Genomic DNA, 13093 nt, shown 5'->3' with positions numbered 1-13093 from the left:
AAAGGCTTTTGATACTGTTGCACATGGAAGACTGCTGCACAAATTGGAGCAGTGTGGCATTGGAGGCAAATCGCTGCTATGGATAAAGGGATGGTTTGTTTGTTTGGTTTTTAGGAGCATTAGCAACTAAGGCCATATTGCTCCATGGATATGCAGTTGTCATTCCCTGACCTTTCCGCATCCTCCGTGTTTGGTGGTCATGGGCTCGAACCCCGGTCTAATCAAGAAGTGTGCGCTATGCACTGCTGCTCCTGCCCACCTGGCTATGGAAGTGCCGGATAAAGGGATGGTTGAGTACGAGAAGACAGAGAGTGGTATTCAATGGACATTTCTCATCATGGACTGATGTTATTAGTGGAGTCCCTCAGGGTTCAGTGTTAGTCCATTGTTGTTTTCTGTATTTATAAATGATATTGATGATGGTATATCATGTTTAATATCCAAGTTTGCAGACGATACGAAGATTGGCAGGGTTGTTAAGGACACTAATACGCTGCTGCAACAGGATCTAGAAAAGTTGAGCAGATTGCCTGAGAGGTGGCAAATTAAGGTTAACATTGACAGATGTAAAGTACTACATGTGGGAAGCAGTAACCCCAGAGTAACATATCAACTCTGTGGTACTACACTGACAATGGTAGAGAATGAAAAGAACCTGGGGGTAATTGTGCAGGCAGATATGAAGTTTTCTGAACAGTGCAGACAGTCTGCAAGAGTAGCTCATGGTGTCTTGTCAATGATATACAGGAATTTTTCTGGCAGGGATAAGGAGGTGATTATCCCCTTGTATAAGGCAATGGTCAGGCCACACCTTGAGTACTGTATACAGGTCTGGAGGCCTCATTTTAATAAGGATGTAGAGCTGTTGGAATGAGTACAGAGAAGGGCAGCAAGATTAGTGAATGGAACGAAGAGTTGCTCTTACGAAGAAAGGCTTAAGTTTTGCAGATTACAGTGTCTGGAGACTCGGCACCTGCGATGTGATCTGATTGAGGTGGATAAAGTCTTGAATAGGTTGAGCATGCTCAGTGCTGATGGGATTCTTCCTCTTACTCAGAATAATCACCTGAGAGGACATAAATTCAAATTGAGGAAAGACAGTTGTAGGATAGATGTGCAGAAGTTTGCCTTTAGCCAGCTGGTAGTTGGTTGGTGGAACAGACTTCAATCTTTTGTTGTGGAAGTTGATAGCCGAAATAAATTTAAGGCTGAGCTGGGCAGGTATTTGGAACGAATGGAGGGGTGAAATGGGAGCAGGTTTTTTTTTTTTTTTTTTTTTTTGGCTGATGTTGCATAAGCTTGCTTTCATGCATCACATGCCTCTACTAATGCTAATATTTATTAGTATTTCATATGCATTAAACACACAGTAAGGATATTGCTTTCCGTGATATGTGTACTATATATTTTGAAGATTTATTTTCTGGTGTGCGAAATTTAAGGACCAGTCAGGTTTTCACCTATAGCTTCTCATAGGAGTGGCCTGGAAATGGGAAAAGCATATCAAAGGAGCCTTGTGAGCTACAGAAATGATGAAGGAAACAACACCGATACAACAATGGAAACAAAACGGTACAGAGGGACTTTATTCAAAAATGGTGACCTAACTGGCTGCCATGATACAGATGCATCACTGCCAAAGATGGAACAAAGGGAAGTGGTCCTCAGTAGGAGATATGGCCACCCCTAATGTTGGTGCAGGCTTTGTACTGCCTGTCTATACTTGGAACAATGTTGGTGATAAGTTCTTGCAGTAACATTGTCCATTCCTTTGTCAGCACCACCTTCAGTTGGTGATCATTTTCTGGTGGGTGTGGACGTGTCACTAGGTGTCTCCCCAGAGTGTCCCACATGTGTTTGATGGGATTTAGATAGATGGAACAGGCAGGCCAATCCATACGAACAATGTCCTCACTTTCCAAAAGCATATCAACAGCTGCAGTGTGATGGGGTGTGGCACTATCATCCATAAACACGAACTTGGGGCCAATGGCACCTTGGAACAGACGCACATGGGGAAGGATTACCTCAGTACAGTAGTGTGCACCGGTTACAGTAATGCCTTCCAGTATCTGTAGCTGTGTACATCCATCCAAGATAATGCCTCGCCAGATGGGGAATACCTTGACCGCCATATCGATCCATTTCAGTGATTTTTGCAGGGTGATAGTGCGTGTGCCAACCTCTTGCCAGATTAGCTGTCGTCCAGAATTGCTGCTGAGACTGAATCTACTCTCATCAGTAAAGAGTACTTTAAGTAAAGATTTTGTGGTTGTAACATTTAGAAATAGTGTTGGTCCGTAAGTTTTGCACACCAGTGTATTTTGTCACAGTAAATATACAGAATATTTACTATAATAATATTTGTCACAGTAAATATACAGAATACTTACTGTACTGCATATATACACTCATTTATCTGTTGTAACAATTCTGCTTAACTCTCAACACAAATCATCTACTCTAAATCTTTTAAAACACAACATGGCAAAATCTACTTACGCAAATAAAATAACAGGAGAATGATGCTGCACTCTAAAATCTAAGTGAAAACTGAAATTATAACAAGGATAGAATAAAAGGAATTAACAGCGAACCAGAATGCAACAATGTAATGGACAGTAAAATTTTAACATGATTAGTCACATGGATAACTGTTGTTCTCCAGGCCAATTTGTATGCAGATTACTCAGAAAACTAACCACCTGCTGACCTTGCTTCACACAGAAACAGTAAATTAGCTTAAGTTAGGAAGGTACTGAGAGCTGCACAACTGCAAGTGCAATTACCATTTATTAGCACTAATTTAAAATTCAGTCGATGACTGTTATCATCCATACAACTACTGAAGCGTTAATATAACTAGTTATTTTTACTGGTTTCCTTCTAAAAGTCATTCCTGCTTAAATATTATTTTACTAACTTTTTAGAATACAAATACTAGCTTATTTGTTTTAGTCAAATTATTGCACTGAAATCAGTATTTTTTATTTATTTATTATATATTTTTTTTTTTTTTTCAGTTGTGCAGCCCATTTTACTTTCATTGACTGGTGGTAATACTACTAACAGAGACCCAGAACTTGGAGAAAGTCTTCAGTGGAAGGGAATAGAATATGGTGTAATGGATGGTCAGGCAAGCAATGTTAAAGTTCGACTTAAACATCGAAATATAGACATATGGAAAGATTTATCACCTCACCACTGGTCATCACTTCTTGGTTATTATAATATATCTGTTTCTGGAAGGTAATAAAAGTATTTTAATATGCGGTTACCTTGCAATAATTATTAAAAGTTGCAAAAAGAACTTCTAATTTAAAACCTAATACATAGTATCCTGTATGACAGCCCAATCCTCTTAGGTATACTTTCTACCAACTTTTGATAATTGTTGGCCACAATTTGCCTCTGTTTCTCCTGCAAGTCAGCTATCAGAGCATTTTGGCTGCAAACTGATTAGATGCTCTATTTTTCCCCATACTTGTATCTCAGTCCCGCTTATGCTTCAATTCAGTCCACATTTTTGTTGTTACTGGACTAGATTGTGGACAAAAGCCCTGCAGATACTGACAGGGCCCATTTCTGTTGTACTGCCAAATAGGTGGTTCATTGTCCAGACAGGACCTGTTTCTGTAGTAAAATTATATATCACATAGGTAGTGTATAATTGTCCAGAACATCTGAGTCTGTGGTAGTGCCTGCTGTCATGGACTGCGATTTTGGGCATTAACACCAAAAGACAGTCTAAACAAAATAACCCATACCGTTATACTATCTCAACCAAACTTCATTGCTAAGACATTACACTTGAACAGGAAGCTCTGTTTGGACAATCTCTGCACCAAAATATGCCATGAAACAAAATATTGTGTATCAAATTCATCACTCGATAGCCCTTTCCATCACTCCACATCCAGTTTTGCTTTGCATATCACTGCACATATGCATGATATTATGCATATGTGCAGTGGTCCTTCCATTGAACCCAGTGCTGTGTGGTTCCTTGTGGCTGGTTGATATATTGATGAATCTTCCTATGGTCTCTTGGACTTCGATGTTTTCCACGGAGTGTGCACTGTACACTATTCTCTTTTCGGTTTGTTTTGAACCCATCCAGACATTTGTTTCATTGAGGTACTTGCCTACGGGCTTCCATCTTCGAATATTGAATATGCCAGAATGGATTTTTCGGAGTTCATATGAGTTGCAGACACAAAGTGTTTACTCATGCATATTCCAACTGCCATCCAGTGTTAAAGGATGTAAATTCTCATTCCCTAGCCATACTGGTGCTGAACTGGAGCTGATGTGCATGCCCAGGAGGTTTCTGGGTGCAGTGCATAAATTTGTGGAGGGATATATCCCAAAATACTTTTGGTCATATAGTATAATTTGATGCATTTTCATACATATGTTGAACAAATATTTTTTTAGCCTGCTTTCCAAAAATGGAAAACAGAAGTGTACCTTGCAGCAGAAGGGAGGGAGGGAAGAAGAGAGAGAGCACATGTATATTTCTCTTCTAAGAACTTTTGTCTTATACAAATCAGATTTACATACAGTAAACCCCCGCTACTTGCTGTATCTGTATTTGCGATCGCTGATTTAATTTAAAAAGAAACCTAAAAAAAATGTGAATTTTAAAGTGGCATGAACATTTTCTGCCATAAAAAAAACATGGGCACAGCTAAAATCATCTTACTTGGTCAAAACAGCGCTCTGTGGGTGGGGGGAGAGGGAAGACAAAATCGCGAGCATGGATGTTTTCTGCTAATCCTTGTTCAGTATGTGATATATGCGCTTGTCATGGAAGGTTTCATGGTTTGTTTTTAATTTATATGCTTATAAATTGAATAAATTTATAAATTGATATGCTTACAAAAGTGAAAAATCTACTGTTTTGCAGTGTTAGTATAAACAGACTTTTTCGAGTGTGCTAACGGTAAAAGAAAGTAACTTTATTGTAGACAAGTTCTTTTCTAACCCCTACAAAAATATGGATACGAATATCAAGGGAATTGTGAAAAGATCAAAGAAGGTGATGACATTAACGAGTAAAATTGAGTTATTAGACAAAATTTATAATGGTGAAAGTGTCTCGTCTGTGGTAAAAACATTATAAAATCAATGAGTCAATGGTGTGATCAATCAAGGAATCGGAAGAAAAAATCCACCGTAGTGTCCGTGAAAATGCGCTAATTGCTTCAAAAATTTGCTCTGTAACTCGTGATGTTAAATTAGAAAAAATGGAAAAGGCTTTAAATCTGTGGATAGAAGACTAACCCAAAATGAAATTCCATTAAGTTCACGCATCATTCGTGAAAAGGCAAAACACCTTTATCAACACTAGTGAAACTGGTGATAATACTGGCGGGATAAGTTTTTTTTTTTTTTTTTTTTTTTTAGCTAGCAAAGGCACTGGTTTGAAAGTTTTGTTTGCCCACACACTCACATTCAGCTCCCAACTGGACATACCTCAGCAATAGATTTCTCCATTACTGGCCCCGACAATAGAGTGGTATGTTGTTATGGATCCTATGGGCAGTGATCACTTCCCAGTTGTATGCACCATTAATAGCACAGACTCTTCTAGCTCAACCCTGCAGGAAATAAAAATTTGTCCAAGCAAGCTAGGCAAAATTCCAGTCATCAGTATCTTTCGATGAGGAAAAAATTCGTCTCCAGCCTATTGATGAAGTGACATATTACATCACGTCGCATCTCCTGAATGTGGCCAAAGACACAATACTACTATCAAATCCCCCTGGCCAAAAGTATTATAATTATTGGTGGAATGAGGAATGCACAAAAGCAAAAAATAAAGCCTTGAATTTGTTTTGACAATATCCAACTACAGCCAATCTGATAAATTGTAAGTCATTGAAGGCAAAAGCCCATTACCTATGAAGGCAAGCCAAAAAAAAAAATTCTGGACCTATTTTGTATCTGTCATCAGCAGAAACACTGACAGCACAATAATTTGGGAAAAAAATTAGACAGCTTTCTGGTAAGCTTCTAACCATACCTTCTCCAATCCTCTCCTGGAATGGGCGAGATCTATCTAATCTCTTGGATATAGCTAATGCTTTGAGCAATACTTTTGCCAAAATCTCAGCAGCATCAGCTTATACTACATCTTTCCAGCGAAACAGTACAGAACACTATTCTATTAACTTTCGAACTAGCCTCATTCTACCGTATAACAAACCTCTGCAATATTCTGAACTTTTGCATGACCTGGAAAAGATCAATCCAACCCCCTTAGCTATAGACCATTCTCTCTCTCTCAAGCTGCCTCAGCAAAATCCCTGAAAAGTTGTCCACAGTAAACTCGTCTGGATCATTGGGTTGGAACATCTAATGTTCCAACTTTCTAAAGCCATAGTCAACATGGCTTTAGAAAAAAACAGGTCATGCTTGGATCTCATTGTCAGGGCTGAATTTTCCATTCGGAATGCCTTCGTTAAACACAAACATCTAGTAATGGTTTCAATTGATATGAAGAAGGCGTTTGACACCACATGGTGGCATGGCATGCTTAGTGATCTTTACACTCTCCGTCTACAGGGTAACCTTCCCAAATTTGTTCAGAATTTTCTAAATTCTAGATCGTTCCAAGTGCGATACCAACATGCCCTCTCTGCAACTTTCATTAAGGAAGGTGTTCCACAGGGATCAGTACTGAGTACCACTGGTTTTGCTCTTAGAATAGATTCTATCACTAAACAGCTTCCAAACACAGTTGAGACTTCCCTTTATGCAGATGACCTTTCCATCTCCTGCCACTCCCAAAACTATTGAAAGACAGCTTCAGATATCACTTAATTAAAAAAAAAAAAAAAAAAAAAAACAGTGGGCCAGCCTCAATGGCTATTGACTCTCACAGCAGAAAACAATTGCTATCCATTTTTGTACACAACGCAAATTTCATCCAGATCCTGAACTTCAAATTTCCAATGTCTCCCTCCCAGTCACTAATAACATCAGATTCCTGGGATTGATCCTTTAGAAGAAGTTATAAATTTCTTAGATCATAATAAAAATGTACATACTTTCTGTCTGAAAAAGCTAAACATACTCAAAGCTTTATCCGCCCAAACATGGGGTGCAGATCTTGGGTACAGGGCATTAATCAGATCGTGTCTGGATTATGGAGTCCCCATATATTATTCAGTCAGAATGAATGCATTGCACTGGCTTGATCCCATTCAGCATAGTGCTTTGAGGCTTGCACTTGGTGCTTTCAGAACATCACCAGCACATAGTCTCTACATTGATGCCCATGAGTCCCCACTAAATTTACATAGGAAAAACACTATTATTGAAGTATACTGTCAAGATAAAAAGTTGTGCCTTGCATTCCATTCAGTCATACCTGTTCTATCCACCATTAGAAAACCTCTTCAGAAATAAACCTTGCATAGTAAAGCCAGCTGGTCTTCGCCTTCTTGAACTGATGGAAGTTTGGAATGTTTCCATTCATTCTGTACAACAGGTAGCAACCTGCTGTCAACCACCATGGGCTTCTCTTCCTCTATTGACTTGTGACCCTTACCTCTACCAATGGGGAAAGGGCATTTTACAAGTATCAAATATCAAAAAACTTTATGCAGTCCACACTCAAAGATATATTGATTTTTCCCCAATTTATACAGATGGCTCTAAATCTAATTCAAACGTCGGAGCAGCTGCAATGTTTCCGAATACCATTTTTTATGCAATTAAACTGGCCTTACGAAATCTCTGTTCTGACCGTTCTTTAAAATCTGTTATTTATATCAATTCGTTCAGTTCAGTCATGGCTTTATGTAATTCCTCAGATAAAGTTTACCCTGTTATAGACGAAATATGAAGCATATTACTAAAAATTGAAGAATGCCATCAACAGGTCACCTTCTGTTGGATTCCAGCACATTCTGGTATCTTAGGCAATGAACTTGCTGACAAAGCTGCAAAAAATCCAACTACCTTAGACTTAACTAATATCCCTGTTCTGCAATCAGACTATGCATTAACTATTCAAGCTGTATGCTTGTCAAATGGACAACAATATGGCACTCTCAAACAAATAATAAACTCTTTCAGTTTAAACATGATCCGAAAATTTGGCACTCCAGTGTTCATACATCAAGACAAGAAGTAGTCATCCTTTCAGGGGCAAGAATAGGTCATACCCATCTGACCCCATCTTTATTTACTCACAGGAGACGATCCATCACTGTGTCCACATGGTTACATAAATCTGACTGTTAAACACATACACATTGACTGCCCCTACTATAGACAAGACAGAACTTCAACCCTGCTGTCACTAGTGAATCTTAATAAACCAATAATTTTAGTGAATCTCATTGGTGAAAATGCAAATATATCTGCATTTTTCAACTGCCTCAAGCAAACTGGAATTTTTAATTATTTCTGATTTTACGAAAATTTCTCATTTCCTTATATTATAAATGAATAGTGCTGGTGGTTGAGGGCCCGACTTCAACACACCACTTTGGCCACTGCTTCGACAAGATGGGTGGTCCTGGAACGCCCAGCTAGTATCAATCGGCTAGTAGGTTCACCTACAAGGGTCAGCTGTGTTAGTGACATCCCCCTAACCTCGAGTCTGGGAGCCCTGGCATCCCATTCCCGAGCACATTTATTGCTTGCTGGGTAGTGGGCATCCCATTGGGCTCTGTGGTGGGTGGGGAGCCCGGCACTGAACAATAATAAAAAATGCTATCAATCCTGATAAACTATTTTTTTCTGATGCCCCAACCCAGTCCCTAACTGAAAATCAAACTGATGATATAGACAAAGCCAATGTAGCATTGATGGCACAAACCAAAGAACCATTGAGTCCTACTCCAAGATTCTTGATTATTAAGGTTATGTGAATGGATAATCAAGATTCTTGATTATCCATTCACAAACTGAGAAACCTATTGGGAAAATGTTGCAGAAGGGTTTACAGGGGGTCAGCAGATTCCCCTAAATCAGTTAAAAGGCTTCGTTTTAGGGACCACTTAATTGAAACGAACAGTGATGGGCACTCAGAGCAGATAATGTCATCAACAGCAATCAGAAGAATAGCGATAACCGTGACACCACACTGAACGTTAAACTTATCCTAGTGTCATCCCAGAGTAGGACCTCCTTGAGGTCGCTGTGGAGGAAATCTGCTGAGAGCTAAAACCACCGGGAGTGGTAGCTGTTAAAAGAATTTCGAAGTTAAACTGGGTATATAAATTGCAATATCAGGCCAGTCTTCAGGTGGTAGATGACTTTCATCAACTGATGAAATACCACCACTTTGCTTATTGGAGGCTTGAAGTGGTGAAACCCATGTTTAGTCTCTAGAGCAAAGTTTCCGGCATCCCCCTCTCCTCATACTTCTCCTTAACCCAAGCACGGTACTAAGTACTATAGGTTCTAATACCTCGTGTTTGGGGTTCACATAAAAAAAATACATTCCAAACCCCCTGTGATATTTTAAATGCCAAAAATATGGGCATTTGCAGATGGCCTGCTGTGGAGTGACTGCTTGTTCTCGTTGCAGTGCAAAACACCATGAAATCACCTCATATACAGCTACCAAACCCACTTTCGCCAACTGTGAAGATAAGCACTCTGCATACTCCGGGGCATGCCAGCGGTAGAAAGACGAGAAAGACATAGAAAGGCCCAAGGCAGAGTTGAACATACCCTATCAGGAGGCAAGGAAAGCAGTCAAGCTAATAAATAGTAAAAAGCCTACATATGTGGAGAAAGTTGCAGGGACACATTCCACTGCAACATACAATATGTGTATCCCATCGAAGGAGGCATTCACTCCTGTTGCATGCTATTTATTGAGCATAAAAACCCAGTCAGTTGCCATTCCAATATCGATAGTTCTTAATGCTCCACCACTACCGAAACTAAGTGGGAAAGAAAAGCCACTGATAACACGAGAAAATGGATGTCAAAGACAAGGAGGTACCAGACAACTCAGTCCTGGAACCCTGCGAAGAAGAAGAAATGGATACAGGCCAACACCCATCCTTTACAAAGAAAGAAAAATCCAGGACTGAGAAAATAAATACCTCAGTTCTTCAGAAGGAATTTGACGGACCACCAAGATCTAAATAATAACCACGCTAACATTTAACATTGGAATTTCCATGGATTTATACAGTGGAATTGTTGATGGCTTTAACGCCCTCCTCTGTAAGCATGAACCAACATGCTTTTGCTTATAGGAGACCTATTTAAAGGCAAATGAGTACCCTCACTTGCATAACTGCTGTATTATTCATAAAGACAGAACTTGAGTTTTACCTGCCTCTGGAGGAGTCGACATCCTTGTGGGTAACCATACCTATGTCAATCTATGCCACTTTGGAGGTGATAGCAGTTCATCCAACAGCAGGGTTTCTCAGCAGCAAAGCAGCATGCACAAAGTGCTGTGGTTCGGGAGAGAACCGAAGGGGGCGATTCTCCAACACATCACAGTCTAAAAAAAATGTGACATGTTCGCAGACCTATCTAGAACAGGACACAATCTAGCCATGGGGGATGTGTGTGTGTGTGTGTGTGTGTGTGTGTGTGTGTGTGTGTGTGTGTGTGTGTGTGTGTGTGTGTGTGTGTGTGTGTGTGTGTGTGTGTGCGTGCGTGCGTGCGTGCGTGCTAGGTTCAGAGAATGTGAAGAAATTAGATGCCAACTCAACGTTCTGATGGGCTTCTGTGAAAGTTTGAAGAGTCAGGTAGATGACCACCTCAAAGGAATTCAAATGGGGCCTATCAAGCTCTCAGCTGCCCAACTCAACGGCAGAACTCACTCTTGTGCACCAGGAAACACAGCAGCAAGAGTTATCCCACAAGAGTTATTTATTGTCAGTGACTTAATTTTCAGGGAACTGGGAAATATATTGTTCAAAAGGGATAGGTGGAATAGGACGAGGGTGTGTCTTCCAGGGCAAAGGTTGATGACGTTGTAGAGCAGATATTGTTTTTTAAGGACACAAAAGGTGATATCATTGTGCACTTGGCAGTAATGACATTGTGTAGAAGATCTGTGGATTTACTTAACAAGTATAGGTCAATGTTGAAAAAAAAGTCCCGAGTTAGGATTAATTTTGAAAGTGTCTACAATTCAGCCCAGACATGATAGGAGAGAGTATGTATATGATGAGAGCCTTGTCGATCAATTCGGCCTTGGAGAGATTGTGCAAAGGGTAGAATTTTTTTCAGTGTGGTCTCTGCTTGTTAATAGCAGAGATTGCTTCTACAGGGATGATTTATACTTAAATAGAAAGGGTGCAAGAATATTTGCTGGTGGTATAGAAGCAATGTTAGGTGGGTCAGAAAGCTGCTAGCTTGGGGAGAAATTCACAGACTTAATAGATTAACAGTAGCTGCAGGCAGTGTGGAAATGATTTTTGCACTGCTTCTATTGGAATGGACAGCCCGGAAAGCAAGGTGCTGGAGATTACAGAAACTGCTGAGGGTCATGAAACGTGTAAATACATGGGCTGTGTTAGTGTAACTAAGAGCAAGATCAGGTGCATGTATACTTGTGTTTACACAAATGCTAGGAGTATAGTAAATAAATTTGATGAATTTGAAGTGCTGGTCAAAGACATCAAAGGCAGATATTGTTGGGATATCAGAGACATGGTGTCACACAGATATTAGGAATGCAGAATTGGAATTTGGGGAGTACAATGTGTACAGAAAGGATAGACAGGATAGGAAGTGAGGAGGGGTTATGCTGTTAATTAAGAAACAAAATCTAAGGAAGTGCATCCAATTGACATAGATGGACAATGCAATGTTGAGTCAGTTTGGTGTGACATAAGCACTGGGAAAACAAAAATGAGGATAGGAGTTTGTTATAGGCATAATAACTGTGATGAGTACAATGAACAATTATGCAGAGAAATACAAAGGGTACTAGGAAAGTTTTGCAATGTGACGCAACAATGAATCACAGGAAGCTGCTTGTTGCTGCATGTTGAGACATGTTCATACGTGCATAGTAGCCGCCGCGCCAAGTCGATGGGCTCAGTTATTCATTAGTAGTGAGAGTGTAAAGTGCTTGCGATGGCATCGTGGTCACGAAATGAGATAAGGACAGTTTTGCGGTATAATTTCGTGCGTGGTTTAACCATAGACCAGTGCTTAGAAGAAATGACTCTTGCACTAGATGATGATTGTCCACATCGTACAACGATATTCAGGTGGTATAGAGAATTCCAAAGGGGAAATTTCACTCTGGAGGATTCTGAGAGGTCGGGAAGGCCACGAACGTCAGTTACGGAGGAAAACGTTACTGCTGTGAGGAAAATGCTTGACGAAAACAGGCGAGTGACCTACCAACAGATAGAGGATACTTTGGGCCTAAATGCACCAGCAATTCGTTCGATTCTGCAAGATCATTTGCACGTGAAGAAACTTTGTTCTCTATGGGTGCCGCATCAACTGACTGAAGAGCAGATGACACGACGTGTGACTTGGTGCCGGGAGATGTTAAAAAAGTTTGATAAGGGACAATCTCGGTATGTGAACAACATCGTGACAGGTGACGAGACTTGGCTGTACTATTACGATCTGCCGACCAAGGCTCAAAACAAAGTTTGGTTCTTTGATGATGACGACACACCCGTAATTGTCAGAAAATCCCGATCTGTAAAGAAGAAAATGATAGCTGTATTTTTCAAATCGAGTGGAATTGTGGAACATGTCGTTTTGGACACGCAGAAGACAGTCACAGCTAAGTGGTATACTGAACAATGCCTGCCTAAAGTCATTGGATCTATGAAGAACCTGCGGCCAAAGTCAAGAATGGACACCTGGTACCGCCATCACGATAATGCTCGAGCTCACCGCGCCAAAGCCTGCACCGAATATTTGACCACGACAGGACTGAAACTTCTCGAGCACCCTCCCTACAGTCCAGACCTTGCTCCCTGCGACTTTGCACTGTTCCCGCATGTGAAAATGAAGCTAAAAGGGAGGCGGTTTTCCAGTGATGAGGACCTTCTACGGGCTTGGGACAACGAGTGTGCTTTACTCCCTAGTGAAACTTGGCAGAACTGGTTTAAAGATTGGTTTCGGAGGA

The 13093-nt window shown here is 40.3% G+C and overlaps 1 protein-coding gene across 1 annotated transcript in view; it reads left to right on the top strand.

Annotated features, from left to right (window-relative positions):
- The window catches only part of SCAP (SREBP cleavage activating protein), a 512327-nt gene that overhangs the window by 300107 nt on the left and 199127 nt on the right, over positions 1-13093 (top strand). Inside the window, exon 16 of the mRNA XM_090380371.1 lies at positions 3024-3249. Within this exon, the coding sequence (XP_090236497.1) occupies positions 3024-3249 (226 nt within the window). The remainder of the gene's footprint in view (positions 1-3023; positions 3250-13093) is intronic.

The sequence above is a fragment of the Mastigoproctus giganteus genome, chromosome 1 (genome assembly GCF_048544385.1).
Source record: "Mastigoproctus giganteus isolate SK-2022 chromosome 1, ASM4854438v1, whole genome shotgun sequence".
NCBI lineage: Eukaryota > Metazoa > Arthropoda > Arachnida > Uropygi > Thelyphonidae > Mastigoproctus > Mastigoproctus giganteus.
The sequence above is the reverse complement of the archived record's forward strand: the minus strand, read 5'-3'. Positions and strand labels throughout refer to the sequence as shown.